General features: G+C 30.3%; 2 protein-coding genes across 9 annotated transcripts in view; both read right to left on the bottom strand.

The window, feature by feature from the left end:
- Window positions 1-9,786, bottom strand: part of LOC125077824 (proton channel OtopLc-like) — a 54,074-nt gene extending 44,288 nt beyond the window's left edge. For 2 of the 3 annotated variants that reach the window (XM_047689903.1, XM_047689905.1), the window contains exon 1: window positions 4,382-4,386. The gene's annotated coding sequence lies outside the window, so the exon portion shown is untranslated. Of the gene's footprint in view, window positions 1-4,381; window positions 4,387-9,539 lie in introns of those variants that run through there. The other variant, XM_047689904.1, reaches the window with a different exon arrangement.
- Window positions 9,787-17,855: 8,069 nt separating this feature from the next.
- The window catches only part of LOC125077825 (proton channel OtopLc-like), a 64,821-nt gene continuing 61,823 nt past the window's right edge, over window positions 17,856-20,853 (bottom strand). For all 6 annotated transcript variants that reach the window (XM_047689906.1, XM_047689907.1, XM_047689909.1 and 3 more), the window contains one exon: window positions 17,856-20,378. In XM_047689906.1, the coding sequence (XP_047545862.1) occupies window positions 19,372-20,378 (1,007 nt within the window). In that variant the 3' untranslated portion in view covers window positions 17,856-19,371. The remainder of the gene's footprint in view (window positions 20,379-20,853) is intronic.

The following is a 20,853-nucleotide window of genomic DNA, read 5'->3' as shown; positions in this document are numbered from 1 at the left end:
CAGATTTTCATCTCAAACATGCAGGTCTCCTTCACAATGTTTTCCTTGACGAACGTGAGGAATTATTATTATTACTAATCTATAAGTATATACTAATTGACATATATAAGGATTGATTGAATCAAAAATACAGTTAATTGAACTGTTAAAAATGCAAAGCAAACATTTTAACAGAACAGAGGAAACAGCGCTTTCTACAAGTGAACTAAGCTGTCGTGTTAATACAGGGGCGATGTGACCAAAAACCTAAATGATTTTTTGTAAATTAATAAGAGTAAGGTAACATTGTAAATGTCTCATTGCTGGGTTATGGTCTCGTCTCCTTTCTCGACTAAAGAAAGAAAAGAAATTTAAACATCCTTGTCCGGACTTGAACCTGCAACGTTCGGTTAAGGTTGACGTATTCCAACCACTGGACGATCTGAGTATTATTGATAATTATTTTATGCTTTGAATAGAAAAAGCAACAACCGATGCCCTACAAGCTCAGTATAATAGGATTCCCAGATACATTATATCCTTGAGTCATATGCAGCAATTATGATGAACTACATCGACTATCAAGCAATCTCCTAAACCAAAACTATTCGGGCTGAAATTTGTAGAGTTCAATCTTCACGAGGTCAACATTTGAAAGAATGAGCTAATGAAGTCTATAGTGTTTCCTTAAGACTACGCTTATACGCGCAAGCTAGTTAACAAAGGTATGAGCGCACCTGTTTTAGTTCGTATATTATATAAATGTAATATATAAAAAATATTTTTAGAATAATAGCTTACCCTTTATCTTTGTACACATTAATTCTTAGCAATAGAGATATATCTATTTTTTTACTGGTTTGGTTTATTTTACTGGTTTTCCATAAAAATGGTCATTATGATAACAATATTATATAAAAGTACGAAACTATGATAGGTACAATATGTGTCATATTTTAATGAAGTATATCCGGAAAGAAGATTAGTGGGAAAAGTTATTTTTAAAAAAAAGATTACTATGTTGGCAAATTTAATACCGTTCTCGATTTCCAGTATCAAGAGAAGTTTGAACATTATAAAGGTTAGCCAAGCCGTTATACGTAAAACATAGGCGTTATAGTAGGCGTTTTTTTCTTTTTTGGGTGTGTTTTATCATTTATTAATTATGTTCTGCGATAAGGTTGACATAACCACTGTTTGATTAAAACCTCATTAAAGAAAACGACTAAAAACGTCGATATAATTTTATTTCTTACTAAATTGCCAATCTTTTTCATGAACTACATAAGGGAACGGCACATTATTATGCAACGTTGTCACGTATGACTGGATATGACCAGGATTTTGTGCGACAGTCCGTCGTATGTAGACCGCAATCACATTCCATATCAACATATACTTTATTCAAATCTTGCGTTAAATTTCGAATATTCATTTTAATTTGATTACATTTAAAATTAATATCATAATATACTTTATTAAATAAATAAGCTTTACCATTAAAACATGTAACCTTATTTATCACATGTTTTTGTAAGCAAATGCATACACTATAATTACAGGGCATGAACTCATAATATTGTATATCAAAACATATAAATAAAATATACTAACATAACATATGAAAAGATAAAAAGATAAGATTTTTGTTTTAAATTTAAAAAGCCTCTTTTTTATCCAACAATACTAAATTATATTGTCACCAGCAACAAGCGCGTGTGCAAACAGCTTAATCGGTTGAGTGTAACCGGTTTAAAATTCAGCTGCAAGATTTGGCCCACACATTGTCTGACGTTAAATAAAAGCTTGCAATAAACCTTATAACAATGAGTAGTTTAGCTTCCTCGTTTTTTTTTTTATGAAAACACAAAAGACCGACTATAGTTTCCTTATAATATGTATGTGTCGATAATTCAGTAATTACCTTTATGATACGAATAGGTATCACTAATATATTTAATCAATAGACATAAAAGTAAAAGGTGAAGTAATTTGTTTAAGTAATTAAAAACTTACACAAAATTAATAAGTTGATACACAAAGTACATTTTGTTGATTCGGCCCTACAAAGTATTTATTTAATAACATTTTGTGTTTCTTTTAAAGGGTCCTTACCCTTTCTAAAAGATATAGGTACACATGCAAAGTTGTTATTTTCATCAAGAAGAGTCTCTAAGCTGTCAAAGGGCCATCAATATGCAGCGACGGCACGCCGCGCCGGATATTGCTAGCAACGGCATAACATGGACAAAACATAATCACACCTGTGCACAGTACACATGAACGTCGCCATATTCACGTCGCGGAATAGGATTTGAAGGATGCATAGGATATTATGATAACAAGAAATATTTGTGCTGTAAACCCGTATTTGTTTTATTGGCAATATTAATAATTAGTTATTGCTTTTCTTCCGTTTATCGTATCACCTTCTTGTCCATAAAAAAACTTTCCTATGGTCTTTCTTCGGCTGAAACGTTCAGTTCTACTTTTAAGAGGTGATTGATATCACTTACCTTAGTTTTATTGAGCAAGATAGCAATTCAAACTATATATAATTTTTATGAATACGATATGTAAATTTCTAATTATGGAATTTCAAGGTCCAAATGCCGTATAGAGGAAGACACACATTAATAAAAAAGGTACAGGAGGCGACGTATTACGGCATAATGAGAATTTTCTATGTTTTGTCAACAAATTGTTCTCTTCTTTGTCTACAGTAACATGGAACTAAACGATGTACCTGTCACACTCAACTTCTCCCTAGAGAGCCATAGGGGGTTGTAATGGGAGAACGCTATTACTCTTTGCAGCGTACTCTAGCGTTAAGTAGATTAGACATTCTGCTTTGCATATTATGGAAATCAGCTCCTATGTATGTCCGAATACGATGAATCTATATTTTATCTACCCTATAAAAGTTTTATAATATATGTATATTTTTATTCAAATATTTTACTTTTTTTTTTTATTATAAACCTGAAAAAGTGTTGTATCAAAAACGCTGCATTGCAACATTTCTTAAATAAAACACGTTCAATTGAACTTTTATTATACTCTCATGATCTTAAATTACAGCTGAGCAATATTGACAACGAATTACGGATGACGTATGTTGAATAAACATTCTCGCAAAAGTATTATGCAAGATGGTATGATTTATATTTTATTTCGAGAAACATCTTAAAACACGAATAAATGCTCGTAATTCGGTCCACTTATGTAAGTAAGATGCAATCGAAATTTAAAAACCGAGCTGTACCAATTTTTCAATGTGTTTTGTTTGAAGAATGAGCTTGCTCATATTTTTATTCTATAGCTTGAGAGCTTATATGGTTGAAAGCGTTTATCTCAGGAACTAAAGTCCTTTATTGAAGAAGGTTATAAGGTTACACTTCACACTACAGCTATAGGGAGAGGGGCATTAACCATAAACGCTTACCAATCTTGCAAACTTTAGTCTCGGCTTATAAAACAAAAGCCAGATAGAGCGTGGAGCGTTAAAGTGAAGCAACAAAAGCGAATAAAAAATTAAAAGCGAATTCAAATTCCCGTTATAAACGACGCGTCTTTTTGTTAATCAAAAATGTTTTCACTTATATCATTAATAATTGCTGCTAACATTCTTGCCATCATTTCACGCGGTCGTGATTTGGCAGTAATTAATTTTAGTTTTTATTGGTACATATATCTAAATAATTCTTATGCAAATATATTTTTATAAAACACACACTACCAAGAATTTGCATTCGCTATTGATTTTGTATTCGCTTGTATTCCCTGAGCTTCATCTGCATTTTGTTTTACAATTCAGATTATAAAACAAAATACAGCATGAATCAGCAAATGAAATAATCGAACACATCGTACGCGGATGATACCAAGTGTCCTTATAGACTTCCACAGTACTATTTTTTATCGAGCAACCTTACCTAATGACATTATTTATTAAACGTATAGGTTATCTTTACTAATATTAATAAACTGAAGAGTTTATTTATTATTTTGATTATTTTGATAGCGCGTTGAGCGCTAATCTCAGGAACTACTGGTGTGATTTGAAAAATTCTTTCAGTGTCAGATAACCCATTTATCGAGGAAGGCTTTAGGTGTTTTATGCCATCACGCTGCGACCAATTGAAGCGGAGTATCAAAGACCGTGGGAAATTATTCCTTTTTAGAACTTCTATTGCGTGTGTGAAATCAAAACTTCAAGGACGGGAGTAACTTTTTAGGAATTAACCGAACAAGTCGAGACGAGAATTTAATATTATGTATTCAACTTTTTACAAATATAAGTCGAATAGGATTAATAGGATCTTTGTTTCTAAAATGAATACGTAATAACAAAAACTGAATCGCACAGGCATTTAAATCTTCATACCATACAATTTACGACTCGGAAGTGCAAGGGTGAGCCAGACCGCCCTTTAAGGTCGATGACCGGAGGAAAACAAAGCCGCGCACCACCTGTAGCCCGACACTGCTTTTGGTGCCGCCTTTATCATACATCGGTAACTAACGATACTTTATAACAGTACTACGAACATCGTTCATATTACCGTTTAAAATTGAATAGTGACGAAATATTCTTACTAGCATAATTCCTTCCACTTACATTTATAACTATTTATTGTATTATATATTCAACGTCTCTTTATATTGAGATATATATAACATCGCTTTTATATGAGTGATTGAAGCATTTGTTTCAACATCCCCCTATAACAAAAAATATATGGATTTAATAAGTTCGGCATCGTACGCTGTACGCTCTTTTGTTTTAGGCATATAATTTTCAAAACTCGACCCCCGCGTGTTCGTCACTAATTTATAAACACAAGGGCAGTCCAAACAGAGAGAACAAAACAGCATGTCCCTAGAGAACCCTCCGATTCGTGTAAGCCAGATTAATTAGACGCCTGATAGTCAGAGTGCGACTTTGCACTTGCACCAAACGAGGGGATCCTTATAATATATTTATACATTGAAAAATAGTTCTTATTCATATACAATATGTGTTATTTTAGCTTAACAAATATAAAAATCTACGAATACCGCCTACGAACCTGCAATTACATTATTTGCCGATTCCATTCAAGAAGTGCTTTTTACTCGCTATCTGTAATGAACGCCTTTATACTAAATTATAAAAAACTTATTTTTAATATGACATCTCACTTTAAAATGACTAGTTATTTTATATAGTTCCGTATTATTGTGAATACTAATATCAAAATAATATTTATTATTGATAGTGACGATCCAGGATTAAATTTAACGTATAGCTATCTCCAGTTGGGGATTCAGATTCTATCAAAAAGAACCCTCAAGAAACTGTGTAGTTACTCTTTACTTTAAATAAAATACATGTCAACTATTTATGTTATGTCCCTCCTGTAATTACAAAGTGGGTAACCCACTATATTTTTGAAAAGCTGCAACAAATCGCATAAACATTTTAAAATTTAATTACTTACTATTTTATTATATAAACATTAAACAAAATCTGAATGCAGTACTTTTTCATTTTATAATTTGACTTGACTTGAATTATTTAACTACCCGACCCGGCCTGTCACGGGTAAAGTAAGGGTCCAAACGTAACCGTTTGTCAAACTAAACAGGCAAAGAAAATTTTTTGTTCTTCGTTATAAAAATCGTAATCAAGCATCAATAATTCAAATCGATTTCAAATATAAATTGCAATACAAGGTCAGAATTATTGATGAAAAAACATTCTAAATTTTTAAAGTATGTTAAAATAAACACTGATGTGAAGTGATTATGTCACTGTGAAACTGCGACGGGCCATGAACGTACCTTCGTTGCAAAAACCAAGGTTACTTAAAGACTCGAGTGAATTTTGTTTATTGGTAATATGTATTACTTGTACATTTATATTTTTAATTTTTGGGGATATCATTTAAAATCATATGTGTATGACTGTATGTATATAGTATATATCTATCACTGGGTGTGTGTCTCACATTGCAATCTTAAATACATTATGCTGAATCTGTTAAAATAAACAAATTCTATGGGACTAAATACTAGGGATAAAATACTTGCTTTCTTTTTGCCCCACCTTTTCTTTTCTTGTCGCTCTTGGCAACAGCGATGACTATAGTTTGTCGAATTGACGTAGTTCAGAAATTAGGTACAACAGCACCATTGACTCTGAACTAATTTAATTTGACGCGTTCTAAAATGAACATAAACACGATTAAGTTTTCGTTTAATTCGATTCAACGGTTTTTAATGAAAGGAGATCTCCATAAAGTGTAAGTAGATTAACGTGTCCTAAATAGGACGTCGATAGATTATAGATTTATATAAGTAAGTTAATGTTAACAAATATATGTTAATAATAAAATTAATATATGTATTTTAATTTATTTATATAAAAGACTAACTGCTGCTTTTCCTGTTCTCAACATCTCAGGCTGCTGTCCGAGATTGTCATTAAAAAAACTATATATAATACTTTATTCAAGTAGTTTGAGAAATTCAAATGTAAAACCGTCACCTGTTCGAAATTTATATTCTAGAAGAACGGCCAAGATTTTTTAGTTACTCTATTCCGTGTATTTATGAAAGTAGTCCATGTATTGTCAAACCTGCGACATTCATATAGCTGGCCCGAACACCACTGAGTTAATGAGGCTATACCTTTATCAAGGTTACAACAACCTCTGACTTAACACAAAACGAGTTAGCTTTTGAAAGCAGAACAAATTGTTAGTGGGTAGCATGACGTTCTTACATGACAACAAAGACATAATTTGAACTATATAACTAAACCTTATTTAATTTAAATTATTTTCTTCCCAACTGTAAACAATTGAATTGTACTCATAATATTCTGTTGTATAAGAACGAAACAAGTTATTCTAATAGCTGTTATATAAGGCTCATTTAAATAGCAATTAAGATAACTACTCGCAGTTCGCACACAATACATCCGACTATATTAACGAGCACCCAAGGAACTTCACATGCAATAACATTTTTTATATTGAACTTATATTGTAAATGCAATATAAATGTGTCTTAATAATGATAAAATATGTATAATTTATATATTCACAGAAATACGTCATATCTTTAAATAATAATAATCAAAGTCGTTTTTTGCGTCTGTATGTAGGTTTATTTCTTCTCAACAGATTGCCGGATTTTGAATCAGTTTTAAGTTTCATTTAGATATAAATAATATCTTCAAAATAATTTTATTTTATAAAACATTGATTTTAAAATATAATAACCGAGATTTAGTCTTTAAATACTATTTGCACGCTTTCGCACAGGGCAGACGAAATCATGAAAGATATATCGAATTGATAGGTAATAACTTAAAGCTACTTAACTTAAGGTCTAATAACGATGTCATATAAAAACAATATTGTATGCCTACCATACCATAATTTTGCGTGTATGAAGTCAGCTTAGGTTGCTAGTTAATAATAATTTATTGCAAATTATTAAGATATAAAAACAATCAATATTAATATAAATAACCATGAAGAGACAAGGTTGTAAAACGTAATAATATTACGGGGAAATACAACATAAGTATACTAAAAAATTGAGAATTAAAAAGTTATTTACGACACTAAAGCACCGTCGCGGATTAGAGTTAAAAATATGAGTGATTTTATATTTTTTTATAGAATATCTTATAAACAAAAATGAACTCGCTACGTCTGTAATGTATATAATGTATAATAAGATATTATGTTTTATTTATACAGATTTTAATTTATTAATTAATATATACAATAAATAATAAATACTAATTAATAAATTATAATCTGTATAAATGTAAGTTATATCAGAAATTTCGTACACTTCAGATACCTGCAGCCCTCCCGACTTTGCATCAGAAGCATGAGGATCTACATAGGACTTTAATATTGAAGGACAGGCACGCAACGAAAAAATCGTGTTTCTGGGCTACCTTCGATCCCAAACTACAAAAACATACTCCCATTTCAACACATTCAGATAAATGGCTTAGGAACGCATACGGTAAAACAATTAATTAATTTATTTTATAGATTATAATAAAAAAATACGAAATTGAATTGTCACGCTTAGCGTTTTAATATGTCATGCTTGAAAGTAAATTGAGAAACATTAATTCCGTTTACAAGTTGTGGGAACTCGGTTGACAATTAACGCCAGTTGTTCAGACCTTGAAATTAAGACAACAATACGCAATTTAAAATGCGAAGTGGCAATTCGGTCAAGAGTCAATTAAAATCTATCTCCATGCATTGATTGAACGAACGAACCTTTTATGTTGAGTACGGCGTTATTTGTTAGGCTTTTATCTCAACTGGAGCGAACCTGCATGAGTACCGATTACTTTTCAAATACAATGAGGGTAGAACGGATTGGTGACGAAATCTTGATTATTTTTTTCATAGAAATTCAAGATGAACACTTGGTCGATTTGAATGGACTTATATAACTCATAATAGGACCTAATATTTTATGTATAGCATTGTAACAGTATATGGAAAATAATTTATCTAAGAAGTATATTTTTCGTTTTTCATGTTTTAATTATTCGAAAATGTAAAAAATCAATTAAATTATGACGTTTTAAGTTTAATAGATTTTGTTGTTACTTTGTGTGTTGTTGTATATGTATTCTCCTTTCAAATGCCAAATCATACGATCAATCAATGTTTAACCAAACAGCCGATGAACAAAGTTTATAAATTGTATGAAAAAACTAAAGTTAAATTAAATTGTAAATGGGACCAATAGGGAAGTATGTTTATGTTATTATACTTTATTGTACACCACAAACATAATATACAGAAATCCTCAATCAAATACAGAAAATACTCCAAAACTAAAACGAAATAATACTAAACATAAAAAAAAAATATATAGGGTATAACAAATAATATTTTTTCAAATCGCATCATAAATGGCGGATGATTGTAAAAAATATATATAAAAAAAAACAAAGACGAAGAATTGATAACCTAATTTTTTTCTTAAAGTCGGTTAAAATAAACTACCAGAGCAACATAAATCGACACGACACTTGTATCGTATATCTTCATATATATTTAAATAACCACAACTAATATAGAATGATTTTTACTCAGACATAAAAATAAGTTTCCATTAACGATATATTACTTACTTCTAGTTTAAAACTGCGTTCGTTGGTGCAATATATTTCCTAACATTTTTTAAATAATATTATATATAATAATTCATTAAATATTAAAACGTTAACATATATTATATTGGCATCTCAATTAGATTCGCAGGTCGGTAGTAAAGATCATTACGTGTAATTATATCAACCTGCGGTTATCGCGACCGCTAGACGCGCTGATTCTTAGACGAGGACAGTAACAAGATGATTCGTTGACATGGTCTTGCTTCAGCAAATTGCTATACAATATAAATTAATTGGAAATAATATTGTTTTGTTTTTTTTTCATATTTATAATAGAACGGTAGATATATATAATAGGTAAAGTTTTGAAAACTCTTTTCTAAAATTAAAAATAACAAACAATGCTTACGTTTTCATTTTCCCGACACGAAAATCACTAACAGAAAAGTCCCATTGTCCATTCAAACCTATAAAGCCGCACACTCACAACACAAAACCGTTCCAAACCCAAAATCGCTTGTCTATGACACACTTTCTAAAAGGTCACAGACAAACGCCTACTAATGGGCGCATCTATTTGTAATTATTTTTAAATTCGCTGTATTATTTATGCGCGCTCCAATTCGTTCGCAAACGCGCGATCAAGACCAAAGCTCGGCGCCAACTCGCTGTTCATTCGCGTTGTTTGTTACTACAGACCTATAACTACCGACATGGGGTCCTTTGTGCCGTAGAAGCCAGACACGCGAACCCTCCTCTCGTATCTAAAACTCATCTATAGCTATACTTTCCCTGCATTTCCCATCGATTTTCGACCATTCAAGTTTGATATGAGTAAAACGAAACTGGCAGTATATTTGTGTACACTTTGTAAATTTAAAAGCTATACTATTGTCTATGATCGATCAAATAGTTGTTCGAAATTTAAAATTGCTGTTTGCTTGTAAGCATGGGTGTATGAGGTATTCATAACTGCTTTTGAAGTTGATTGAAATATAGTGTAGGTAGAAATTTATAGGCTATCTTTGTTTGTCAATATCAGGCGTACCGTTATGTACGACCGCTTTTAGTGAAAGGGTGATAGCTAGCAATTGATACAGTATAAGAATTTTTAATGAAGTGTCTACACATTGTATATATAATTATTAGTTATGACACCTTGTAACACTGTTAATTAGAAAAGAAATATTTCTCTAACGTTATAATTACTTTAAAAAGTTGCAATTTATAAATACCTAATGAAACATTTATGAGTTGTAACTTTTTCTATGACAGTGTCTGAACTAGATCGAAAAGACTCTTGCTCTGAATACCACGGAACGAAAGCAGTGGCGCCATTATTAATTTAATTATAACACAATATAGATACGGGCTAAGAGTTTATTAACTAATATAATCTAGTTTTTCTTTAATTTACAAAATACAAATAAACTTGATTAACATCCGGAAATAAAATTTTATAAATAAATACTCAAAATTATTGTACATGTGCACCTCGATTATATTAATTGTTATTATAATGTAATAATAATAATAATTGTATTAATAATATTAATCAATCGTTTACGAGTTGTTTTACATGCAAAAACACTGTCGTTGCTCGAATAGTATATTTAAGTTATTTTCATATTATCATGTTTATATATCATACTATGAAAATATATATAATCCTCACAATTAAGGTTTACAATATGTAATATTATTATGAGTATCTTCATCATTTAATCGGAGTCCTATGTAAAAATTGCCTCTATCTTTTTTACGATAAGCATATTACCTTATACTTCGTGGACAATGTGCGAACTAATGAGAAATATTAGGGAGTGTAATAATATAGGGGATCAAAGTCGTGGGTTAGCTGCATTGAAGATGCATCGAATAAATGCAACGAACGAAATTAATCTAGACAAGGCAATATTTTTAAAATATAATTAAATCCTAATTTATACAGAGAACGCAAATAATTAACATTACGTTTTATTATTTATTTTTAAAACTGCTTGCTTTGAATTCTTTTTATTTTTTTAGTTTTTTGTTTTATTTTAAATTGTAACTCGTCTTACAGTCTTAACACTTGCTTGCTTGCAAGTTATATTGCAAGAAAAACAAATAAATAGACATAATATACTTGAAATTCTATTTATTGAAAACAAATTGTACTATTTGGTGAAGATCTCAAAAAAAAAACAGAAATATATGTGATAACGACATTCTGTATACATTACGTCACTTCCAAATACAAACGCATAATAATTGCATACAATGTTTTTGTAATAATATTAAACTTTAAGGACGTTCTCCATTACTCTTCGTAGATTTGCGTCGACGCAACCGCCATTGCATCTCCTCGGCGCATCATATTGATCGCCATTCCACTCACATTCAAATTATTTCATTGATTTTAATATGCAGTTAACATCTTGAACACTGAGCTACTTTTTACCTATATATACACCGACTGCGTCTGAAAGACTACATACTGATATTATTAATTTAAATCGAAAAATACGTAATTCGTCTTTTGTCTTTTATTTGATATTTATTAAAATGAAAGAAAGTATAGGTAACGAATACTGGTACATAAATTAAAATGTCGATGGATTGCGGTGTCTGTCAGGCCAATAAATTGTATTTAGAGACATCAAATAAATAATAACTTTTGGTTCTAATGAAATAGATACACACTAAGAAAATATTTTTCACTTTTCGATGGGGGCGCTGCACACCCCAAACTGAATTCAATCGATCCGTCCAAAGTTTGGTTTTTAAAAGATATCGAATTTACAACGAGTAGGTATTTTATATTAGAAAAGTAACTAGAATAGACTTGCTACTTAAGAACCATATTGATATTTAAGTAGATAAGATTTATTTCTATTCCTTGAGCTATTTTTATAATAATAAAAGCATCATTTGATATTTTTTAAATAAAATAAAATAAATATTTATTTATTAATTAGTAATATTACCGAATGCCTTTCATAAATATCACACCTCATTGTTGAGAATAAATCCTTGTTTCATAGATGTATTATATTTAACTTATGTTTTACCAATATTAACCAACAAACCAAAAATAGAAGAAAAAGTAAAAATACATACCTTTTTTTTCATGTTTATATTTTTTTAGTGTAATCAAAATTAAGCATTAACATTACCGCATATTTCATTGCATAAATATTATTCAATAAATGTTTGTGATCATATATTACGTCGTAGTCACATTAATATACCAATTTATTAGAGTTAAATCTGGTGCTTTCCATTAGTGGAATGACGGTTAAATGCGGTAGATAATTTATGACAAATCAATTGCACATTATATGACGGCAGATCGCGTCTTATTTCCTACTCGATCCGAACCATATTCCGAAGCTGTACGAATGAATTATAATGAAGTACGTGTACAAATATTTTAAGATTTCATCTATATAAAAAAAATTAATATTTTTAAATTTTCCTCTACAGGTAAAAGTTAAAACTAACACAAAAAAAACTACTATAATGTTGTAAATTGTCCTTCATATGAATGTTTTATGTAGACTATTAAAATTTACCCGCACGAAGCTGAGATGAGTAACTAGTAAAATAAAGGAAATAGATCACGGCAGCTATTCTCAAAGGAGACGATATTACAGTAAGCACAAGTGAGTGCACAAACACAGGTACACTCTATTGCCTCCCCTTATAGAGAGGGATTAGAAATAGGACCAACAATTTTACGAGCAGCATTATTATAGCGGCAGCTCCATTTAACTTTGTTTCACCAGACTCGAGATTTAAACCCAGGACCATGTGTTCTGCAGCCATATAAACTAGCCATTAAAGTCATAAGGTTTTTATTTGCAATTATTAAGTACCCAAAAAGTTTCTATGTTTTTATGTTCGGGTATTTTTTTCAATGTTTTTATACCAATATAATTCAAATAATAAATGTATTTTACGTTATTATGTTATTTAGCATTTACGTCGGAAAAATGTCGTGCGGCCCCAGTGCTTCTATAGCGTGCGCTGCTTAAATCGATACAGCCATATAAAATCATGTTGGAATACTTTTAAATAGTCCAACAGAAAATATTGTGACACCATTAGATTTACTTATAAGTAATTATTGGCGACTTTTTTGTTTTATATTATATAGAGAAGTAGCGGACGCGCAAATGTTCCTCCTAGTGTCAAGTGGTCACCACTGCCCGTAACTTTGGCGCAGTAAGAAATATGAGCCACTCCTTACATCACCAATGCGCCGCCAGACATGGAAACTAAGATGTTATATTTCTTTTGCATGACATACTTGCCCTTTAAACTGGAACAACAATACTAAATATTGCTCTTTGGCGGTAGAATTTGTGATTAGTGATCACAGCACTGTGTTCAAGGTGTTCCAGTGGATGATAGGTACCATCCACTTGAACAAAACCCTACCACAAGTAAAACGCTCATAATATGCTAGGCATATAATAATTGGGTGTTTAAAACATAAATTTAAATATAAGATATGGTCAAGTTTAAGATTAGCGTTGCAAGAATTTAATCCTCTATCAAGACCCGTATGATGATTATACAGAGTAGGTTCCCATGTGTAGGAGAGGCATTCATACGCTCACGTAGCGCCTTTATACTGTCTACAAAGAATTTCTTTAGGGTTTTCAACATGTTGAAACTTTATATTGTAATTGGATTTATCCATCAATCAATTTATATTTTGTTTTTTGAATTTGATATCTTTTACTAAATGGGACTTCCTATTGAGAGGAGGAAGAACAGATCATCTAGATTTGTTTGTTTTGTTCTGATCATAAACAATGACTTAAATGTTCTTAAATCTTACATCATACATTGTAAATAGCTTGTTTTCCTCAATACTTAATATTGTCAAATAAAAAAGTCGATATTATTATTCATCTTTTGTATGGCGGTTAAGGAAAACATCTATAAGATTTCTACATACTGATGAAATTCTACTACTTGTATATCCATCAAACCCGGAGCAGCCGAACTCCAAAACTTCGTCTTCCTTCCTTTGCCCAACAGTGAGAATGTGACAAATTGATATTTTTTTACATAATAACATTATGCAAGAAAAAAATAGGGAATGTGTAATTTTCTCTAGGATTTGTAAATTTAATGATTTTATGGAAAGGAAAGATTCCAAACACCTTAAACGTTTTTAACAAAAGCAGAAAAATTCCTACAAGTAATACATTAAAACACTGTATATTCGACATAACACATTACTCGTATATTTATAAAAACTTTTAATTTTTAGTAACAGACTAAAACTTTACTGTTAATGTATATTTATTTGATAATACTTTTTATAATATGGATTATGATGCGTTCCTCTCCTAACACTCATAATATGAGACAGCCCTAGTAAATCGACATTCAATACTGTTTGAAATAAGGTCAATAGAACCAGATTACGCGTTCAAGATTTCAATGTTTGAATACACTTAATCTCAATCGAATTTGTATATATCGATCCATTCATAGAAACTCACGACTAATAAAATATATTAAAAGACACAGATAGTCCAGCATGTGTGATATGATTTCTAATATAAATAATATTTTATAAAAATGGGTCATATTTTATCAGAACTTTTCTTGTATAAAGGTCTGTTATCAACGTTTTATTTACAAAATAATTATTTAAGACTAATAACGTAAAAAATATTTTCAAATCGAAATTTAAAAGAGCTACTTTTCAAAGCATGACCGCGTGAAATAATAAATAAGTAATATATAAAAAAATATAAGTAAATAGAGAAAATATATAAAATAATGAAAGAGATGACCAACATTACCAATTATAGTTTTTATAAAACTGTTTACATGTGACTTATTTTTGTTAAGAATATTATTACGAGAAAAATTTTGTGATGTCCTACAAGTCCTTATGTGAACGTAAGAGAAAAAAAAAACATTATAGATACTGAAATAACTTTTGCTTATCATTATTACGCTCAACACTATATATTAACTTCGAGATAAGATCCCAATGACACCATTAGCAGTCCTTTTCTTGTAATAGGGTATTACTTAAGAGTTTTATTGTTAAGATTTCAGGATTAGTTATTTTTATAAGCTTAAGCGGAAAGCATACGTTTTATTTGTCTTGATAAAATCGCTATTACTGAGAATTTCGCATAAGCGTATGCACAAGCTATATTATGGTAATTGTTTGTATCGAAGTAATATAAAGAGTAGTTGAATAAAGTTATCAGGAAATATTCTATAAGAAGAAACACGAAACTCACCGCAGAACACGATTACTAATTATAATAATTATAAAATTGATAAGTTACATGTATGAAAATGTCGTATCATAAGTCGATTGTCAATGTCTAAATTCAAGTGAGATACGAAGTGAATTCTTAGAGAATATCCGAGTTGAATTCTAAATTCAATTTAAATACTATTATGAATTTTATATATTTCATTTATGATGTTAAATGGATTCTTAAACAATTTTTGAAATGATAATTTATATAATGATGATGGAGACGATGTCCTCCTATTTCAGCTACAGTGGCCATTCTCAATTCGACTTTGTCATGACTAGATATTTGAGCAATAGGGGATTATATGGGATTCAGGATGGATGGATTCGGGACAATATCCCGTGATCTTGTATATAGTCATGTTGAACGCGACCAAGTTCTTGTAATATTAAATAAAGCTATAAAATTTACCGAAAGCCAATTTCAAAGATTAGATTACAACTCATAGATGAAATATTTTAAAATGATAACCATTGCCCACAACGGTGCCATAAGAAAATTGAACCATTACTTCCTGCCAATGCGCCACCAACTTTAAAAAAAATTATGTCCCTTGTTTCTATAGTTACACTGGCTTACTCATCCTTCATACCAGAATACAACACATCTATTTATTGCTGCTTGACGGTAGAATAAATGATGATTGGGTCTACACAGAAGGGCTTGCACAAAGCCTTACCATTAAATAAAGTAGCACCAAGTAAACCCTTATATACTGCTTATTAAGCTTACGTACATAATGTATTAAATCTTTCATTTTTACAATAAACGACTTACCAAAGTCCCTTTCTTGCAGCCAGTTTGTACTCTGAGATAATACTGGTACGAGCCACTTTTTTTCCGCAAAACCGCACGACTGCGTCGTTGTGGTTTGAAGGGTTAGCGATCCAGTCCAATTGCTAACAAGGGATATATATTCTTATTTCCCAAAGTTAGTGACACATGGCGTTGTAAGAATAAGTCAATATCTCTTACAGAACCAATGTAAATAAAAAGTTGATCAGCGTTTCAGAATCTGGATGTCATTCTAAATTCAAAATCTCTTTGTAAACTATTTAGAAATATAATTGGATTTGAAATGTAAAACACGATTTCGAGATAATTTCAAGAAAGTTTATTTGCTTGTAAACGTTAAACATCCAAGAAGATATTCTTACAGCTATCCACAATATCGACTAAACAAATAAATAGTATACAAATATATAATCGAAAACCTTTACTCTAGTATCACTATCACTTTAAACTAAATAGTTTGAGAATATTTAATAATACAAATTTCGGGCTTAAATATAAAAGTCATAAAACTTTATTTGGTGTATTTTGGAAAATAAATTAAATTTTTAATACAAACTTTAATCAAACTGAAAATTTATACTTAGTTAATTTAATAATAAAAGCCATATTATATGCGATATATGTTTTACAACATACGACATTCTCGTATCTTTATATTTGCTGTGTTGCATATAAAACAAAAAAAAAAGATTAATAATTAAATTTAAACTTCGTAAAATAACAAAAATATGAAACTTAATAATATAGTTTGCGTAGTATTTACGAAATTTACATTAAATACCAAAATGCATTCATTTAATATTAAACATAGTCTATATAATATCTGCGTGAGTATTTTTGTAATACAATACAAGTTATAACTGTACTTTATATGTGTTGACCAAGAATCCGATATATTTAATTTCATTGTCATCAATTTTTTATATTTCTTTCGAGTTAATAAATAAATCTTATTATTTTTATAAATAAATAAATACAGATACTAGATCTGGCTATTGGTTTATTTCTTATAATATAACTGTTAAACATCATCGGAAATGCTTATAATAAATAAAACGCCACATCAACGCGTTGCAATCTTAAGCAATAAAATATTATTTTTTGCAAATGAATGCTTTTTAAATAAATAATTATCAAAATTCTTTTAAAGCTGTTTTATTATAGTATAAGAACATCTCTTAGTGATATTTCCTCGTTTAAAAACTAAGTTATTATAGCATTTTTTTATGCTTGTAAATTATAAAAATTCTTACAAAGAAACTACAAATATATTATTAATATCTTTTCCACTAAATATACTATTGTACGGCTGTTGTCGATAAATATTATAAAAAATTTAAAAAAAATGCGAGTAAAAGTTATCATTTGCCTTAAAAGCCAGAAAGCTAAATATTATACAAGAAAATTGAGCAATATATATTTATATTTTAGTTCAAATTTATGTATATGTTTAAAAAATTTGGTAATTAGTTATAATATGTCAATAAATCCATGGCTCTCTTTCATCTTCAAATAAAAATCAGTATCGATCATAAATTATATTAACATCGCTTTATTTATATGAATACACATATAAAAATAACATTGATATTTATTAATTATGATTATAGTTTTGACTAATATATTTTTTAATAAACGCTTAAAATTATACAAGCAATCATTCGATCAGGTTATATTTTTAAATCGGAACTAAACCCAACAATGCTGACGAGATAAATCTGTTAAAGTGCGAACAAATTGTTGTATTAAATTGGACTTTAAAAAAAATTGAAGATCTATGAAAGAAAACTGAGCCATTAATTTATCTTGATTAATTCATATTAGCCTAGTACTAATAATTTTTCAAGACATAATTGCTTTAGAATTACCAAATATGGAACCAACCGTCGACTGACCTATGAATCTAACATTATTCCGACAGAACCATTAATACTGAATAATTTCACGTTGAATATAAAATATATAAAAACAAACTGGACGAACTAATTGAGACTATTCGCTATAAAATTGGTGTTTCTAATTTATCAAAAAATGTCACGTAACCATACTATTTCATAAGCTCCAATATTTCCTACAGCTTATATAAAACTTGGTGTCACTCTCCGCCTAACTACTGGGTCCATTCGAGTAGGTATTGCTACGATTTTATAAATTTATCCAAAATACTGACACTACATTTATATCGCAAAAATATCGCTACAAAATCTTCAAAATCTATCTGATCAGACCGAACGTGCCAATCGATTGATTATAAAAATCACTACATTTACTTTTAATCAAAAGCCTTCGAAAAAATATTATTAGGTCGATATTATTGTTCCCACTGTACCTAATAAAAGTTATTCGCGTGTGTCCTTTAAATTATCTTACAGTTTAAATAAATACATTTGAAATTATATTTGTTGTGATATTTATTACAGTTTTTTGAGTGCAATATGAATTTAATTTTAAAAGCTATAAATAAGGACACAAGCATAATGCGTTAGTTATATTTGACAAAACAAAAAAAAAATTGATAAAGCAATGATGAAATTTAAAATATGTGAAGGTGATTTATAAAATAACCTATTGGAAGACTCTTTATTTGAAACGTGAATGCATGAATATAAATGTTACATAGATAATCTGTTATGTATGTGGAATGTGAAGATATCTAAACATACGTCTCTACACTAATTAATCTAAGTTTACCTAAATAGTGTGACAAAATGAACACAAGGATTTTATTACTCCTCTACTAATAACGATAAAAATGGAGAAAACAACATTAAGCGCTAAAAGTAATATAATTAATCCAACCCGTCTAATTGAGAAATACTGCATCAATTATCAACATACATCCGCTAAGTTAGTTAAAGCGTTTCATAGAGCTACAAATAAATAACACATTAAAATATCTAAATACAATAACTTAACATTATAGCAGTCAACTTCAGAACAAATACAAGCGCTAGTTTAAGTGCACACCATGTATAAATAAATGATGTACGTTTTCATTTCAAGGTAGTTAATATTTTAATACTCTTACACGAATTTATTCCTATACAAATATCTATATACTTTATGGCACTAACATCTATCTACGCCACTTGTCTACGTTCAGTGTCATAGTTCAGATCAAAAGTTAAATGATTCGATGCAAATCTTTGGCGCCGTTCGCTACATGTAAGCGGGTTTCATTTTGTACGCTCGTTTCCATATTTCACACAAGCACACCGTTGAGTGGAATCGGTAAAATATCGCCAGAGGCATCGAAACGTGCGTTATGATCGTCCATGCCCAGAGGCCGTAGAAATGCAATTGAACAGGATGTGACTCTGCCCTAGATTTCTCCAAAGTATTAATAGCCCACATTGCCAAGTTGGTCACGAGTAGGAACGTAACAATTTCCCTTCCTGGTTTTTTGCGTAATTGCTCCGGAGTTTTTGCGGATCTTCGACTGGCATCCAATATAAACATCGTCTGACACGTCGTTTGGACCAATGACGATAAAGCCGTTATCAATATAAGTATTGTATTTTTTTCGATTGTAAAATGTCCCCCAATGATCGTGAACGTTCCATAAATGAACATTCCGGTTTGAGCTCCGACGAGGAGGATGTTGTCAAGTTCCAAATTCCTGTTTCCATCGTACTTCAGGTTCCGAACGCATACCATTCCTGCTAAGCTAGCAAATGTCGTCATTGCGTATAAAACCAGTTCGCAAACATTTACTTCAACCACCGCTAATGTAGCATATTCTTTTCTTGAAATAAGAACGAAGAACAAAATGAGCGATATAATAGTAAGAACTAATACTAAAATTCCAAAAAATAAACCTTTATGAGCTCTAGCGCAGTCGACGCTGTATAAATGAGGTGATTTCTTGTAAGCTAATCCTTCCAACAGACGAGCTTTGGCTATGGCTTCTGCAACATCTTTCGATGGATACTTAGATATATTTTTCCACATAACATATAGTATGGCTGCGCAGATGAGAGAATATTCGATTGTGCACGGAAAAAGGAACGGCGAGGCGTCTTGAACTAATGAGCCCATGATGTTCGTTCGACGGCATTCGAAAATATGATGAGGTCCTTTCAGTCCTCGAGGTACTCGCAAATGCGCTGCTGCTGGATGAGAAGGTGGAACTTCAGTCGCCAACGATGCAAATGCCTTTTGAAATGCTGAAAATATATAAAAAGTAATCGTTTAAATAAAATATTTCCAATTACACTAATCTTACAAAAAAAATTAATAAATATTTTTTAAAATTAAGAAAGATTCTAATATATTGTTTCTTTTATAATTAATAAAATAGGAAAGCCTGATCAGTGACACCGAGTGACTTATAATGCAGAAAATTTCATATCTTCATGTTAAAAACATTAAAATATTAAAAAATGCTGATATAAACTTTACATTTAAAGACGTAGATTACAGCACTTTAGCTATTAGAAATAATTTTCAAGCAATAACAAAGAAGACCCCGTTAGGAATTAGGAGTATCTATTATCGATCTTGAAACTCACGCAAGAATTTAGGCCAGAATTCCATTTGAGGTCAACATTGACAAGAATGCTATCAACTTTGTTCAGTACCATGCCTAACCATAACAATGGTTTCCACAAATTAAAATCATTTATTTTATTCTTAAACAAG

Source organism: Vanessa atalanta, chromosome 4, assembly GCF_905147765.1.
Source record: "Vanessa atalanta chromosome 4, ilVanAtal1.2, whole genome shotgun sequence".
Lineage (NCBI taxonomy): Eukaryota > Metazoa > Arthropoda > Insecta > Lepidoptera > Nymphalidae > Vanessa > Vanessa atalanta.
Note: the sequence above shows the minus strand (reverse complement) of the source record. Positions and strands in the feature narration are given on the sequence as shown.